This window comes from Bos javanicus, chromosome 4, assembly GCF_032452875.1.
Source record: "Bos javanicus breed banteng chromosome 4, ARS-OSU_banteng_1.0, whole genome shotgun sequence".
NCBI lineage: Eukaryota > Metazoa > Chordata > Mammalia > Artiodactyla > Bovidae > Bos > Bos javanicus.
In genome coordinates, this window is record NC_083871.1 from 44,470,892 (window position 1) to 44,485,840 (window position 14,949).

Genomic DNA, 14,949 nt, shown 5'->3' on the forward strand with positions numbered 1-14,949 from the left:
AAATTACCAAGGGAATAACCACCTTTCAGGTTTTAAAAAAATTAAGAGTTATAACCCATTTGGTTTGTGTGAATGGCCTTTCTTGGTGCTGAAGATTAATAAATTTTAACAACACATTCTCAGAATAATACGTTTTACTAGGATATAAAATAACTATGATTTCAGTGAGTTGTAGGCACCATATTATAAATGTTCTATGACCTCATAGTAACTCTTTTCTCTGTTTTTTCTTTCAGCTCTGTATGCTTTTGAAGGACATGACAATGTGGATGCAAAATTTGTAGAGGAAGCAGCTCTGAAACACACCGCAATGCTTTTAGGATTATAAAGAGAAAATACAGTTATATCTGCCTCCAATATTTTAATCTTGCTTATTAGCTCCATTCTCATTGAGAATTCTTTAGCGATATTTTATATTGGTAACCAAAGTCAGAGCACCTTGTTGAGCCCTCTGAAGGTCAGTTTAATAATACTTTGTTCAGCTAGAACTAAACCATTGTGCTTTATCCCATTTTGAACAGCAGATGAACAGTCAAGTGTAGAGAAATGACAACCTGTCCAAGGAGGTATGCAATGGTGTAAGTTCTTCCAAGTGACTGATCTTCCTAGTACTCTCATAGGCCAAAAGTTAGCTTCTGTTATACTCTGAAATAAAATATGCTTCAAAAATGTAGGAACAGTGCTTAGAAAAACAAAAATTAGATGTGTCATTGAGTATGTGACAAGCAGAAAAATTAAAAGTTGCAGAAAAACTCTATTGGAAAGAGGATACTTTTTTAAAAAACTAAATTTAAACAAAGTGAGATATATTAATTCCAGTACAGAATAATTTGTAGAATACAACAATTTGAACATACATAGAGTAGGATTTGTCTTTGTGAAGGTTCAGATGAAACTGTATTTAATATTGTAAAGAGTTTTTTTTTATATTTATAGAAGTTTGATTTAGCCATACCTCATCATTTAAAAAGGAGAAGGCGATGGCACCCCACTCCAGTACTCTTGCCTGGAAAATCCCATGGATGGAGGAGCCTGGGGTTGCTAAGAGTCTGGCACGACTGAGCGACTTCACTTTCACTCTTCACTTTCATGCATTGGAGAAGGAAATGGCAACCCACTCCAGTATTCTTGCCTGGAGAATCCCAGGGACAGAGGAGCCTAGTGGGCTGCTGTCTATGGGGTTGCACAGAGTCGGACACAACTGAAGTGACTTAGCAGCAGCAGCAGCAGCATCATTTAAAAAAAACACTGAAAGTTTTAGCCTGCCTCCTTTGTTCTTTGAACTTTGCCTTTTCATTCCTGTCAAGAATCATGAGTCCATGAACATGTTCCCCAAACCCCATGAAGCCTAATGAGTTCTCCCACTTTTCTTTTTTTCCCCTTTCTCTTCTACAGTGACATTCTGACCATAATATAGCTGCTTCCTGTAAAAAAGTCCATGACCCTTTTTTTGTTCCCTCAGTGAACTTGTAAAATTTTAATGATTACAAACATCACTAGCTGGTATAATAATTAAGCTTTTCTAAAATCATCATTGTATTCTAAAAATTATCCTTTCCTACAGAATTTCCCATTTTGGTTAAATCTTTCACGGTCACTGAGGCTCAAAATCTTGGAGCCATATCAGCAAGGCGGTGCTGATTTTTCCTCCTGATAAGGTCACTATTTTTCATTCCCTACTCTTTCCCTTTCTCACCAGGTTTGTTTCTGTTGCTTTCTGGTCTAATTCATCTGACGCATATTTGAGATAAACACTGCTGCTGCTAAGTCGCTTCAGTCGTGTCCGACTCTGTGCGACCCCATAGACGGCAGCCCACCAGGCTCCTCTGTCCCTGGGATTCTCCAGGCAAGAACACTGGAGTGGGTTGCCATTTCCTTCTCCAATGCATGAAAGTGAAGAGTGAAAGTGAAGTCGCTCAGTTGTGCCCGACTCTTAGTGACCCCATGAACTGGAGCCTACCAGGCTCCTCCGTCCATGGGATTTTCCAGGCAAGAGTACTAGAGTGGGGTGCCATTGCCTTCTCCAGAGATAAACACTAGTTTGATCCTATCACCACTTTCCTCATAATCCTTCCAGCACTTGGCATTTACTACAGGGTAAATTCCAAACTCCTTGACATGTAAGACCTCCAACATCCTGGCCTCATACACTTCCCTAGTACTAGTGTCCCTTCATACCACGCTGGCTTACTGGGCCTGGAGCACGGCTTTTGTCTTCTTACTTCCAAGTCTTGCTCAGGTTATTTCCCCACCTGGAATTCCCCTCCACTTATTAAAATCTTATTTATGCTTAAGGGCCAGATAAAAAGTTGCGTCTGAGTGATCAATCCCTGGCCACTCCAGTGCACAGTGGTATCTCACTCTCCAGACCTGTAGCATTGTTGTAATATTTAAGCATTCAAACCTTTCTGATTTTTACAAATTATTTTTCCTTTTGATATTGTTAAACCTCTTATGTGTTTGTTTTTTGAATCCCTAATTACTGATCCTACAGCACAGCAGCTGTGTGTAAGTATGCAGTATTTTCTGGCATTAACCACAGCTTATACAGCATCACTTATAGGCACTCCCAAGGAATTGCTTTTTAATGATTTCACAAAGCAGTCAGGTAGGTTCAGGACTCCTAGACTGAGGAGGAGATTCAGTCTCAATGTAGATCCAGTCTATCAGGTGGGGGCTTGGCACAGATTTTGTTTGATTTAGCAAAACAAACGAATGTGATATTTCTCACTCCCAGAGTAGAGAAATTAAATTCGTAACTGATATCAATATGAAATGACAGTAGTTTGAGCATATTAATGAGTGGAAAAACCACAGGCTTCAAATCTACTTGTGTATTTTTATATGAGAAAGTAAACAGAATCATGAAAGTATATTTGGGTGCAATACAATATAGAGTAATGAAATAAGTGAAACTGGCCTCAGTTTCAACTCTTTCACATGCAGAGTTATAAATATTTTCATTGAAATTTTGAAAGATCTGGCATCAAAAGAAAGTAATCACAAGTATATTTGCCTATAATATTGGGGAGAATCTAGTTTTAAGAAAGGTAAAATAGGGCATGAATGTTTTGCACAAAAGGATTCTTTGTTTGTAAACAGAATCACTTATAATGTCACTTTAAAAAAGTCAAGGTCCCTTACTGCTTTTCAGTTTAGATTTATCAACATCAACTTCCAGTATAGCTATTTACTTAACAAAGTGAGTTATGCCCTTGTGATACTTGGGATATTTTTCTTTTAAACCATTTTTTCTTTCTCTTTAAAATGAATATATTGAGCAGGATCTCCTTTTCTTTCTGTAATAAAGACCACTGCCAATTTCTGTACTTTGTTGAAAAGGTATTTATTTTTATTGCATTTGTATAACACTCAGACTACTATATATTTCTGAAATGTAATCAAGAGATGGAGTGAAAAAGAAAAATCGATGAGTATGAATGGAAGGAAGTATATGTTGTCGTCTGTTGGGTAATTGTGGATACTGTGTTTGTTTGTAATTTAGGGCTGTTTGCTGACATTTTCCAGCTGTGGATGTGAAGAAGCCTGGTTGAAGTATCTCCTTCAGAAGCCTGGGTTGGTTCACATGTTCAGATTTCAATTGGCTTTATAACAGGTTTCCTTATGTGTCTTATGTTAGCCCCAGGTTCACTGGGTTTGAAAGGAGCCAGAGCGCCATACGGTTTTGGCAGAGGAAGAGTGGCCTCTGCCTCTGGGATGTAGGCATTTGGACGCTGCTCCGCAGTTGTGTAAACACCATTGGGCAGCTGGCGAGTTTCAGCTTCCAAGAACTCCTGCAAAGAATGATTTATCCTTTTCAGTTTTTGAAAACAGTGGTTAAGTCACTTCATCCCCAGGGCCCATCAGACACAGCTGGGTCTGAGCACCCATTGGCTATGCTGGCCAATATTCCAAGGGACAAAAGGGTGTGAGGGTAGAGTCACCAAACACACACACCCCCACACACATTTCCTCTCACTAGAATGAGCCATGTTGCTCAAGCATCACTCTGTTCCTGGGGTATAGGGTCTACCATAAACTGGTTGATAGGGCCTAAAGTCACCATGTTCCAAACTTAGTATCTTACATTAAGCACTAGTTATTTCCATGTCTGTGACAAAGGCAGGATAATCTATTTCCTTTGGTAGGTCATTGGTGAGCAAATGGTACAAAGAAAGAGTAAAATAGAATTAGAGGAAAGTGGTCAGCAGCTTGCTTTGAGCCTCAAGATTCTGCCTGTGTTTCTGGAAAACAGGAATCTCTTATAGCATTAAAAAGAACTTGGGGGTGGGGGGTTGGGAAATGGAGACAGGTAAATGACAGCTGGGACACCACAGGTAAAAATCTGAATGTCTTCAAAAATACAATCCTAGGCAGTGAGTGTGAGAATGATAAGTCAGACCCTATTTTCAAGAATTCTTAGTATGTGTTTGGAATACACTTTTTTCTTGGCTTAGAGAGTGAATAGTGATCTTCTGGGGATGTCTGCCCCATAGTCAAGAGTAAGTTGTAGGTCTCTTTTGAAAGAGATGCCTAATTCCACTCTAAGATTATTGAAAAATCATGGGAGTAGGAAAAAGAACTGGACACACAGCTCCTAAGTGGGGTCAGTGATAGAGTTAGGTCACTGGTGGGAGAAGAAGGGTGGCGCTGGAGTCATCGCTTTTGCACCAAATGTAGAGTCTTCAGAAACCTGTGATGAGCTTATGCTTGAGGCCTCACAATATGCTGTGGTGGCCACAGCAGATGGACATCGAAGAGTAAGGTATGGTCTGAGCAAGGCTGCAAAGACAGAGACTAGAGATCTAAGATAAAACCAATGCCAGCATGGACATTGCCATGCTAGTGGGAGGCCCTGGCGTGGGACTTGGTGCTTGCCAAATGTTCTCCAGGGAATATTCTGACGCTTTGCACTGTTGTACTTTTGACTACCTACGTAATAGCTTAAAAAGAGCAAAACTTCTCTCTAATGAGTTGTTGGGACTCTGTGTGCTGTGGAGTAGAAAAATTTCATGTATTTTGGGAGATTGACAACCCCTGAAACAGCCCTTCCTGGCACACTTTACAAATGCAATGTAGAAAATAAAGAAGCCATAGCTTACCCGAGACTTTTCAGCGATGGCCATGGCATACATTTCTTCATCTCGAAGTACTTTCAACCATTCTCTCTCAATCTCTTTATTGAGGGGAAGACCCTTTTCCATCCTGGAATTGCAAGTGAAGATGAACTCTTCCTTCTCCTTGACTTCCTTTTGGAGTTCAATGGCCATAGCTTGTTTCATGGACAGCTCAGCAACAAGAGCCATCATTTTTTCAGTAGCATCTTTGATCTTTTTCTGGTAGCCATTCATCTAGGATTAAAAAGCCCAAGGCTTAGCCTATGTATACACTCCATGAAGACAGGCTACTGGCTGTCTGTGATAGTGGGTGGCATTCTTGCCTGAAGAAGGGAGAGGTTAAGTGGGAATTCACAGAGACTAAGCACTGGAGGAGACCTCAGAGATTCAGCCCAACACTCTGGCTGTGAAATAAGGACAAGGAGGAGGGAAAAGAAAGAGATCTGTTCATCTAGTCAACGGATTTCCAGGTGGGTAGAATTGAGGGGAATAGTTTAGTGTCTCCATCTTTAAGAGGTGGTAAGAACAAGGGAAAGGATATTCTTGATGTCTAAGTTTTGACCTGATTTTGCCTTCTTACTAGTTTGCTACTTATCCAGGGGGGAGAATCTGATAAAATGGAACTGTATTAGTTACAGTGTATTAACACTGGCTTAAAAAAGATAATCAGCATCTGTGATGATTTTTAATAGAAGCTATTACCCTTCAACATGTGTGTTTTATTGATGCATCATTATGAGGTCATCATTATGAGGTCATAAGCAAGCATGAGCTGAACTGGACCATCTGGACAGTAATTTGAAGTGTAATATCCCTAGTTGTATGTGTTTACATACATGTCCTTACCTTTTCATATAAGCTATTTATCATTGAATTAAAGAATCAAAGAATTAAAAGATAAGACTAAGTGGAAATTTTGATTTTAAAGGACAGAAAAGAAGTAAAAGTTGGAATTGGTGGTTCCTATAAGCTTTCTGGCCCACTGCATGGCCTTTCAGTGTGGCCTTAGCCCTGGTGGGGCAGTAAGAGATGACTCCCTCCACCCGCAAGCACTCACTGTTGTATTACTTTGCCTTAGTATTTCTTCATATCCTTTCACTACTGACATCATAGTATAAATGTATTTGGGTATAGCCTGTCATCCCACAGGAACGTATTCTTCATGGGGACAAGGTCTATTTGTTTTACTCATAATGTCCCCAGTGCTTAGAATATAGGAGGCAAAATTAAAACTGAATGTTTGTTGAATGAAGGAATGAATACGTTCTCAGTCTAACTGCTCAGTCCTTTGAACCAAGGTTCAAACCAAGGTTCAAAGCTAAGTCGCTTCAGTCGTGTCCGACTCTGTGTGACCCCATAGACGGCAGCCCGCCAGGCTCCGCCGTCCCTGGGATTCTCCAGGCAAGAACACTGGAGTGGGTTGCCATTTCCTCCTCCAATGCATGAAAGAGAAAAGTGAAAGTGAAGTCGCTCAGTTGTGTCCGACTCTTAGCGACCCCATGGACTGCAGCCCACCAGGCTCCTCTGTCCATGGGATTTTCCAGGCAAGAGTACTGGAGTGGGGTGCCATTGCCTTCTCCGAAGGTTCAAAACTGAGACACAAATATGAGCTTCCAAAAACTACACCCTACCTCAAAACACTTTCTTCCCTAGAGTATATACTGGTCTATCTGTACATTTGCTTACAGAAACATTGCTGCCGGTGATTTAACTTTCCTCTGAAAATATAATGACCAATTATTATGTGCAAACTTTGTCTCTTTAATGGAATAGGGCATATAATTTTTTTTTGGTTGCACTGGGTCTTCGTTGCTGCATGCAGGCCTTCTCTAGTTGCAGCAAGAGGGGCTACTCTCCAGTTGTGCTGCACAGGCTTCTCACTGTGGTGGTTTCTCTGTGTGGAACAAGGGCAAGCAGGCTTCAGTAGTTGTGGCACATAGGCTTAGTTGCCCCCTGGAATGTAGAGTCTTCCCAGACCAGAGACTGAACCCATGTCCCCTATAGTGGCAGGCAGATTCTTAACCACCGGACCATCAGGGAAGTCTGGGAATATAAATTTTTATAACTCTTCTATGCTGCACTAATTTTCAGGAAGCAGAATTTGAATAAAAATGATAGGCATTCAAAGCTTCAATGATGAGTCGTTATCTCTTTTAAATGTCATTAATCAGCCATTGCACACTTGAGTGTGTGTATAAGTAACCAACCTCCCTTCTCCTCCATTAAAAAAAAAAAAAGGATGGTGTTATTCTGGGTTCTCTAAGTCTTTGCTGAAATTTCCCATTTTCTGTTCATTTGGGAAACTTGTAAGAGGAGCCATAAGCTCTCCAAGAGAGATGAGAGATGAGCTATGCAACCTTGCTGAGCACCTGCAAGGGGCCAGCCATTTCTGCTTGACTATGTGACACTTGCCACCACGTTAGCTGATGTCACACCCATTTCACAGATCAGTAAACTGAGTTTTAAGATTATATATACTTCTCAAGATCACTTGCTAGTGTTGGTAAATCACAGATCTGGGATCTGAATGTCTTATCTTCCAACTCTGCCTACTATGAAGAGGTTATTTTAAATGGAGGAGGATGAAAGCCAGGTAGAGAGCATGGAAGGTGGGGAAAGGAAAGGGGACATAAATCATGAGGACAGGACTCAGTTATGTTGGAACCTTCCTGGCCAAGTGTATGGTCTCGACGGCTCCTATTTGTGTTACTCTGGCTTTCCAGTTGACTACCGGAGAGACTGCCATCAGCTTTGACTAGCCAGCCCTCAGCGAAACCAACTTCCCCCACAGAAAGGGAAATTCATTTTCCAAAACAAAGGAAGGCAACATTTAAAGAAACTCCAGATATGCTAATTTAGGCTAAGTTTATGAGCTTAAAAAAGTTTCTTAAGGTTTCTTATTTTATGAGGCAAAGCTGAGATTTGCACAAGTGCTGCAGTCCATTAGAGGAAAGGATTAGAGCGGAAGAGGAAAAACCAAATAAAAGTGGCCAAGAAGGCTTCAGATTTACAATAATGTAGTGTGCCAGAACTGTTTCTCAAACAAAACTGTCAACTTATTCAATAAATGTTTTTCTAGAGGTTAGTACATGCAAGGCATCTGGAAAACTAAGAATAAGAAAGAACCACTGCCCTCAGGAGCCGGCAGTGGGAGGCATGGTGTCACTGTTATCTGTGGTATCTTCTTAACTGCTCCCTCCCTTTTGCAATGTGTGGACATTGGGTCCTTTCCCCTTCTGCACACAGCAGCTCAAGTAACTGTTGCAGACTGAGTAAAACCCTGAGCTGTCACAGAAGGATTCTCCAAGGGGCTGGGGACACCAGGCAGGCAGCAGACCCTCTGACTCCAGACGGTGCAAAGTCCTGCTGCATCCTAATCACGAGCCTCGCTCCTCTTGGTATAGCTTCCAGAGTCTCTGCCTGACCCCTAAGCTTTGGATCAGAAGCCCTGGTAAGTTAGGCTTAGGGAATTAGGAAGCTCAGTGTTACTGGCCTTTCCTCACTAGTGGGGCCTGGTGGCAGCTCCACCCTGTGGTGTTGTGTGATTGCTTCTCTTTAATGGTTCCCTTCCATTCTGGGGGGCTTCCCTGGTGGCTAAGTGGTAAAGAATCTGCCTGCCAATATAGGAGACGTGGGTTCAATCCCTGGGTCAGGAAAATTCCCCTGGAGAAGGAAGTGGCAAGCTACTCCAGTATTCTTGCCTGGGAAATCCCACGGACAGAGGAACTTAGCAGGTACAATCCATGGGCTTGCAAAAGAGTCAGATATGACTTAGACTCTAAACAACAACACTATTGCTGGGATCTGGCTGCTTCTGGATTTAGGCAATTCCCATGCAAACCACTGGATAAGTGAGGCCCTCCCTTCACAAGGAAGTAGAAAGGATTTAACATGGCACATGAAATATGAAGATAATGATGGTCATTTTTGAGTACGTACTCTGTTAAGTGAAATTTGTGTACTGTCATTGAAAGGCTTAGAATTTCCCATTATAATGAGAATTCATTCAGGGAAACAAGACTGAAACTTACCTTGGGCAATTCTCTAAGAGTCATCTTTACAGTATAAATTTTAATTCTTTGTATTTCTCTAGTCATAAAGCCTAACCTCTCCAGGGCTTTTCTCAGTAAATGAAGCCATCTATGGAAAATGGAGGGTGATAGAGGAGGAAGGGCAGAAGAGAGAGGCAGGGACTTGGCAGACCTTCTTGGCTAAGAGTAGCGTGTCCTGTTTGCAGGCCTGCGTCTTGCTGTAGAGCCTGTCTGTGAGCCGGGAGACCTGTTCATAGATGAAATCCTTCTCCAGCAACTTCTCCTCCTTCTTGGCCAGCTGTAGTTCCAGCTACAGTTAAAAAGAATTTCAAAGGGAGAAAAAAAGTCATGCAAGTCAAAATCTTTCCTAATTAGAGTACTATTCCCCCCTTTCCCCAATGGAAACCCCTTGCCTTCATAACTCCAGAAAATCTTTAGAACTGGACGAAGTCCAGACTTACCCTCTCCAACCTCCTCCATCCCCTCCCCTCACATGTGCTATGGAGTTCTTTCTCCCCATGGCAAACAATGGACCTCTCGGCTCCATCTAGCTCCCATATTGTCATTCCTCTGATATGCTTCCATCAGGAAGACTAAGTCATTTAAGATGCCAAAATTGCTCCTATGGGCTGTGAGACGGAGATGGGTATCTTGAAAGCACTCAAATTTTGCTTCTTTTGGCAACATCTAAAGTCAAGCTTAGATTTTGTTACTAAATTACAATGAAAGGACTATATTAGTGACTAGAATCATGAGGGATTAATCTGCATAACATGAAACAGATATCTGTGACACTGATCAACAAGGGGATAACAGATGCTATTTTAAGAAAAGACATTTACCTCATCCATTTTTTTGATCATTTCTTCCTCAGTCATATCTTTCCCTGGAAGTAAGCGTGTTCTGTTCTCACCCTCAGGGTTTATAAACTTTTTCTCCAGGTCTTTTATTTTGTCTGTACACTGTGAAAACTATTAAACAAGAAAGAAACATTAACTTTGCTCAGTAAATCTTAAAATCACATAGCCCAGGGTCTTTAGGGTCCTTCCCGGCAAAGTTGGAAGGGAATTCTTAACAAACCGTTCAGCTGGGACTCGGGGTGAGACAGTATTTCTTCTCACTCATGGTACCATGAGGAAGATGCCTGTTAATTGACTCTATTAATACAAAGCAAGGTGGTGATTTCTGGGGCACCAAAAAAGAAAGACTTTATAACCAGTCCTTTTATTACTTCCCATTTGTGTTATATTCATGAGATACTGTAGCTGCAGAGCTCTGACTGTACACACTTGATCTCTTTATTGCATACTGGTACAGGGTACACACCACACTGGCCTCCAGTGTAAATCCCTTTGCTGGCAATAGGCTTAATGGCCTACCAGAGAAGAGTGAAGTTCTTATTACTAGGTGAATACAGTGTACAGTCTGTGAGGAATAGCCTGAACTATTTGTATTTTTTTTGGTAAACCCCCAATATGTTGTTTCATGTATCAACTATATTTGTTGACCTTGAGACTGTGGAGGTAGATGAAGAAATACAGAAACTCCCAAGTAGGAGTGGCAGCTAAACCTAGCCGTTTTATAGGGAGAGATGTTGAACACAGCGAAAACCAAGAGTCATCACTTTTAGCTTTTCTACTGAAAATCTGTATAATCTCAGGCAAATCATTTATCTTCTCTAAACCTTAGTTTCCTCAACTGTCAAATGGGAAAATAAATCCCAAACTCATGGGACTGATCCATTAAAAGAGATTATACATTTCGAGTACTTGACAACATGTCCAAGAGTGACATAGGTAGAATTTAACATTTTTAATTTATTCTTGTCCTCCCAACAAAAAAGAATTTCAAATGGTGACATGAATATTTTTTTCTTTCTCTCCACACTTCCTAATTGCCCTTAATATGGAGTTAAATTATCCTTATATGTGTAATTAAGCATTTGTTGTATTTGTTATTAATAATATTTACTGTCTCCATGGTTAATTAGGGAATTAAATAGGAAAAAATATATGGTACTTGCTTATCAAAGTGGTACCGTGACTGATCTTATTTTCCCATGGGCTTGAAGAAAAACTGTTTCCTTTTTCTATATAAAATGGTGTTCTTATGTCCTAAAATAGTTCACATGACTTCTGAGAACCCTAAAAAGAGGCTATCAATATAAGTAAAATATTGCAGGAAAATATGACTCATGACAATCCTTGGATTAGACTGTTGGACAATTAAAAACTGTTTCAAGAAACCAAAAAAGTCAAACCTTAAGAGAATTCTGAAAATGATACAAAAAAGAGGAAGATTGGGGGAAGGAAAAAAAAAAAAGACCACAAAACACTGTCACTATAACAAACAACAGGACATGACAGGGATCTGGCACTGCATGGCAGGGGCTTGCCTGAAGTTCAGAATTTCACATCATATCCTTCAAAGCACCAAGTGATTAGTGCTGAGTATACGATTAAATAATTAGATGCAGTCTGAAGACTAAAGGGAAGCTTTCTATTCAACTGTTCTTTGGCTTAGAACTAAGATTGCCCCTAGGGGGCAATCCGGAATGGTGAGGCTGTGGAAGGGAGATGGTGGCAGGTGAAGGATGGAAAGACAAGGCTGTGAAACGAGCTAGGCTGGGTGCTGCATGGGCCAATACACCTGGGGGACTGTTCCCAGTGGTGGGGTGGTCCTAAGAACTCTACTTGTCTGATACTTAATTTGAATTCCTTTGCGTTAACGTATCCTCTCACACTGGTGTCCCAGTTCTTCAGTAAAGTCAGTTTACAGACACAGAGCTCACAGGAACGGCCTTGTGTCAGCGCAGGTGGAAAGAGGAGTGTGACACAGAAGTGGACCAGACACCACGTTTGCGATCTGAGGAGGGGATCCCCCAAATGAACCACTGATTGGAAGCAGGAGTCAGTTTGTGGGAGACCTGGGGGAGGCCTGGGGACTCTGAGTCAGGGCTGCACTTATTGAAGAAGTGAACAGGAGAACACGCAGCTAAAGAAACACTGGAATCCAAACCTTAGCGTATTTATGCAAAGTGAAAGACCCTTTTATCTATATAGCATATTACACATTCAAATGCCATGAAATAGACGCATCATCCAATTTCATAAAGTCCTATAAATTGCCTGACATGATTAAAAAAAAAAAAAAAGACCCAGAACTGTGTCTATAGCATGAGCTAATGAAATCATTTGCCTGTATACCTAGAAAAAGACTAGAAGGATCTCATCTAAATTTTTCATAAGTTTAGAAGTAATTATATCTTAGGGATGTAATTTTTCTTTGACTTTTTTTTTTTTTAGACTTTATTTATTTTATTATTATTTTTTTAATTTAAATTTTATTTTATTTTATTTTATTTTTTTTAATTTTTTATTCCTTTATTTCTCATGACTTTTTAACATGTTTTACAAAACTTCGTAAGCGGAACTTGTCTTAGTTTTATAATAAAAAAAATCTGAAAGCAAATGTGACTTTTTAGAAAATGTAGGTTAAAATGCGTTCGTGCTACATTGAATCAATGGGAAAAATTTAGCCTCAACTGTTTTAGTGTTTTTTTTTTCTATTTTCACTAAGAAAAAAAGTATAATTATTATATAAGAAGAAAATAGCTTTATATTAATGGTTTTATTTATTGGCTATTTTGTGTTTAAATGCTATGACTTTATTCCACTTAAAAAAAAAAAACACATCAAAGGCCAAGTTATTAAATTACAGGGAAATTACAGGTGTTAACAAGAAGTCTATATATGATTATCAATGTATAAGAAAAAAAAATTGGCTCTAGAGAACAAGAGTATCAAAAAATAAGACAGCTAGATGGTCTGCAAGATCTTCCAGCAGGCATCAAAAACATAATTATGTGGGTGGTGGTGGAAGCCTGTCATCTTTCCAGGTGGTGCAGTGGTAAAATATCCACCTGCCAATGCAGAAGATGTGGGGTTCAATCCCTGGGTCAGGAAGATGCCCTGGAGAAGGAAATGGCAACCCACCCCAGTATTCTTGCCTGGGAAATCCCGTGGACAGAGGAGCCTGGTGGGCTACTGTCCATGGTGTCAGCTACAGTCTAACATGACTGAACACACATAGCGAAAACCAGCTCTGAAGAAGCTGAGCTAGAGTTGAGATTTGTGAGGGTCTAAGTTCCAAGAAAGGCAGAAAGTGATTCACCAGGGATTGAAAGACAGTCTATAGTTCAGATGTCTGAAGCACAGATTGTACCCTGACATTTAAGTCATGAGTTCTCCTAGGCACCAGGAGTAGCATAGCTCGATTTACAAGAAAGAACTTACATGACATACAAACAAAGGAGGAAAAATAAAAAAGGCAGATGGTCCCAGGAATTTTGTCATGAATACATTTCCCACCTGAATCTGGAGCACTGCTAAGTCAGCATCCAAAGCACTCTTAACTGGCAGTAATTTCCGGGTCACGTGAATCTGTCTTTGCTTCTCAGCAATCTTGAGTTTCAGGAATCGGATCTTTTCCTCCAGGACATGTAGTTCAATTTCTCCATTTAGCTTCATCTTCTCTTGGATATTTATTTTTTCATAAAAAATGCACACTTCCTCTTCCCGCTCTATCAGCTGAACACCACTACGGACAAATAGAAAGGCAGAGGCTGAGAGGATTTTGAGGCCACTGTTTTACTAGTCATTGTGGTTCCCTCTGGATTTGGGTGCAAAATAACACATCAACATTGCATAATTCCAGAAGATAATAGACACTCACTGTAGGCTTTCTAGTTAAACTCTTACATTTTGAATTTTTCTGGGCATGAGACAGAGAGGGTTGTTTAGCATCTGAACTCTGAGCTAACTATGTTGTTGGCAAGTCCCAAAGGTTCTCCCGGGATGGGAAAGAATGTCAGTCCCCACACATGAACAATGTGATCCCAGAGTCTGATTTTCTGCAGACCCTTTTCATGGGCCAGACTCGCCAGCCAAGATCTGGCCAGAGGTACCCAGGCAGGCAGCCAGGGAATGTGTCTCTTGCAGCTATTCTGCTCTCTCTAACTTGCCAGACACATTAGGCTCTTTCACAGTTAAATATTTCTGATGCACATTTCCCCATAAGCAAAATCCTGTCTTTTGAAATCATGCCAGGGGAAAGACCGCTCCTGAGGAGACTTAGGGGAAAAAACAAAGTAAGAATTTTCTAATTCCTGCCTCACAGAACTGACCAAGGTCTGGAACACACTGCCTACATGCTTTGATTTGTGCCAGGAGCCACATAAGAGGACTTTCTTTTCCCAGAGAGAACACCTGCCAGGCCTTTGAAAAAGTTGTGTTCGTCAGGACCCTGAAATTCTCCCCTGATACTGTCTGCATCTATTATCCCAGAGTTATCCCATCTATTATCCCAAAGCAATCTTTCATTGCTTTTTCTTTCTTTCTCTCACCTCCCTCAAGACATGTGTGCACAGGGTTACATTTGGTTACTCTCAGCTCTTGCTCACTTGCTGTTCACCAGGTCATCTCCTGAGCATCTTTGATCTCTTGACATCAGAAGCCAGGTGCAGTGCTTTATCACCTTTTTTACTTTCAGGGCCCAGCACTTACACAGAACACAGCCTTACACAGAACAGCACACAAGCAAGGTTTGATGAAAAAAAAATACATAATGCCTGATATAATCACTACAAGGTTCTATAGTCTCAAATGCCAGATTTCTTAGAGCACAAGAAACTTGGGAAAACTGTTAAGTAGTAATCGATTAATATTATTATAGCTGGGAGAAATAATGCTTCAAGGGTAACACCTCTTGAAGGTGATACTTACTTGCTGAGAAAATGTACT

At 40.6% G+C, this 14,949-nt stretch overlaps 2 protein-coding genes across 6 annotated transcripts in view; one reads left to right on the forward strand and one right to left on the reverse strand.

Moving 5' to 3' along the window:
* GSAP (gamma-secretase activating protein) overlaps positions 1-3,329 on the forward strand; it is a 101,126-nt gene extending 97,797 nt beyond the window's left edge. For all 4 annotated transcript variants that reach the window (XM_061413864.1, XM_061413865.1, XM_061413866.1 and 1 more), the window contains one exon: positions 237-3,329. In XM_061413864.1, the coding sequence (XP_061269848.1) occupies positions 237-328 (92 nt within the window). In that variant the 3' untranslated portion in view covers positions 329-3,329. The remainder of the gene's footprint in view (positions 1-236) is intronic.
* Position 3,330: 1 nt separating this feature from the next.
* CCDC146 (coiled-coil domain containing 146) overlaps positions 3,331-14,949 on the reverse strand; it is a 141,385-nt gene continuing 129,766 nt past the window's right edge. For both annotated transcript variants that reach the window (XM_061413862.1, XM_061413863.1), the window contains exons 15-19: positions 13,519-13,747; positions 9,991-10,119; positions 9,321-9,458; positions 5,103-5,351; positions 3,331-3,794 (exon numbers count right to left, since the gene is read on the reverse strand). In XM_061413862.1, coding sequence (XP_061269846.1) covers positions 3,591-3,794; positions 5,103-5,351; positions 9,321-9,458; positions 9,991-10,119; positions 13,519-13,747 — 949 coding nt within the window. In that variant the 3' untranslated portion in view covers positions 3,331-3,590. The remainder of the gene's footprint in view (positions 3,795-5,102; positions 5,352-9,320; positions 9,459-9,990; positions 10,120-13,518; positions 13,748-14,949) is intronic.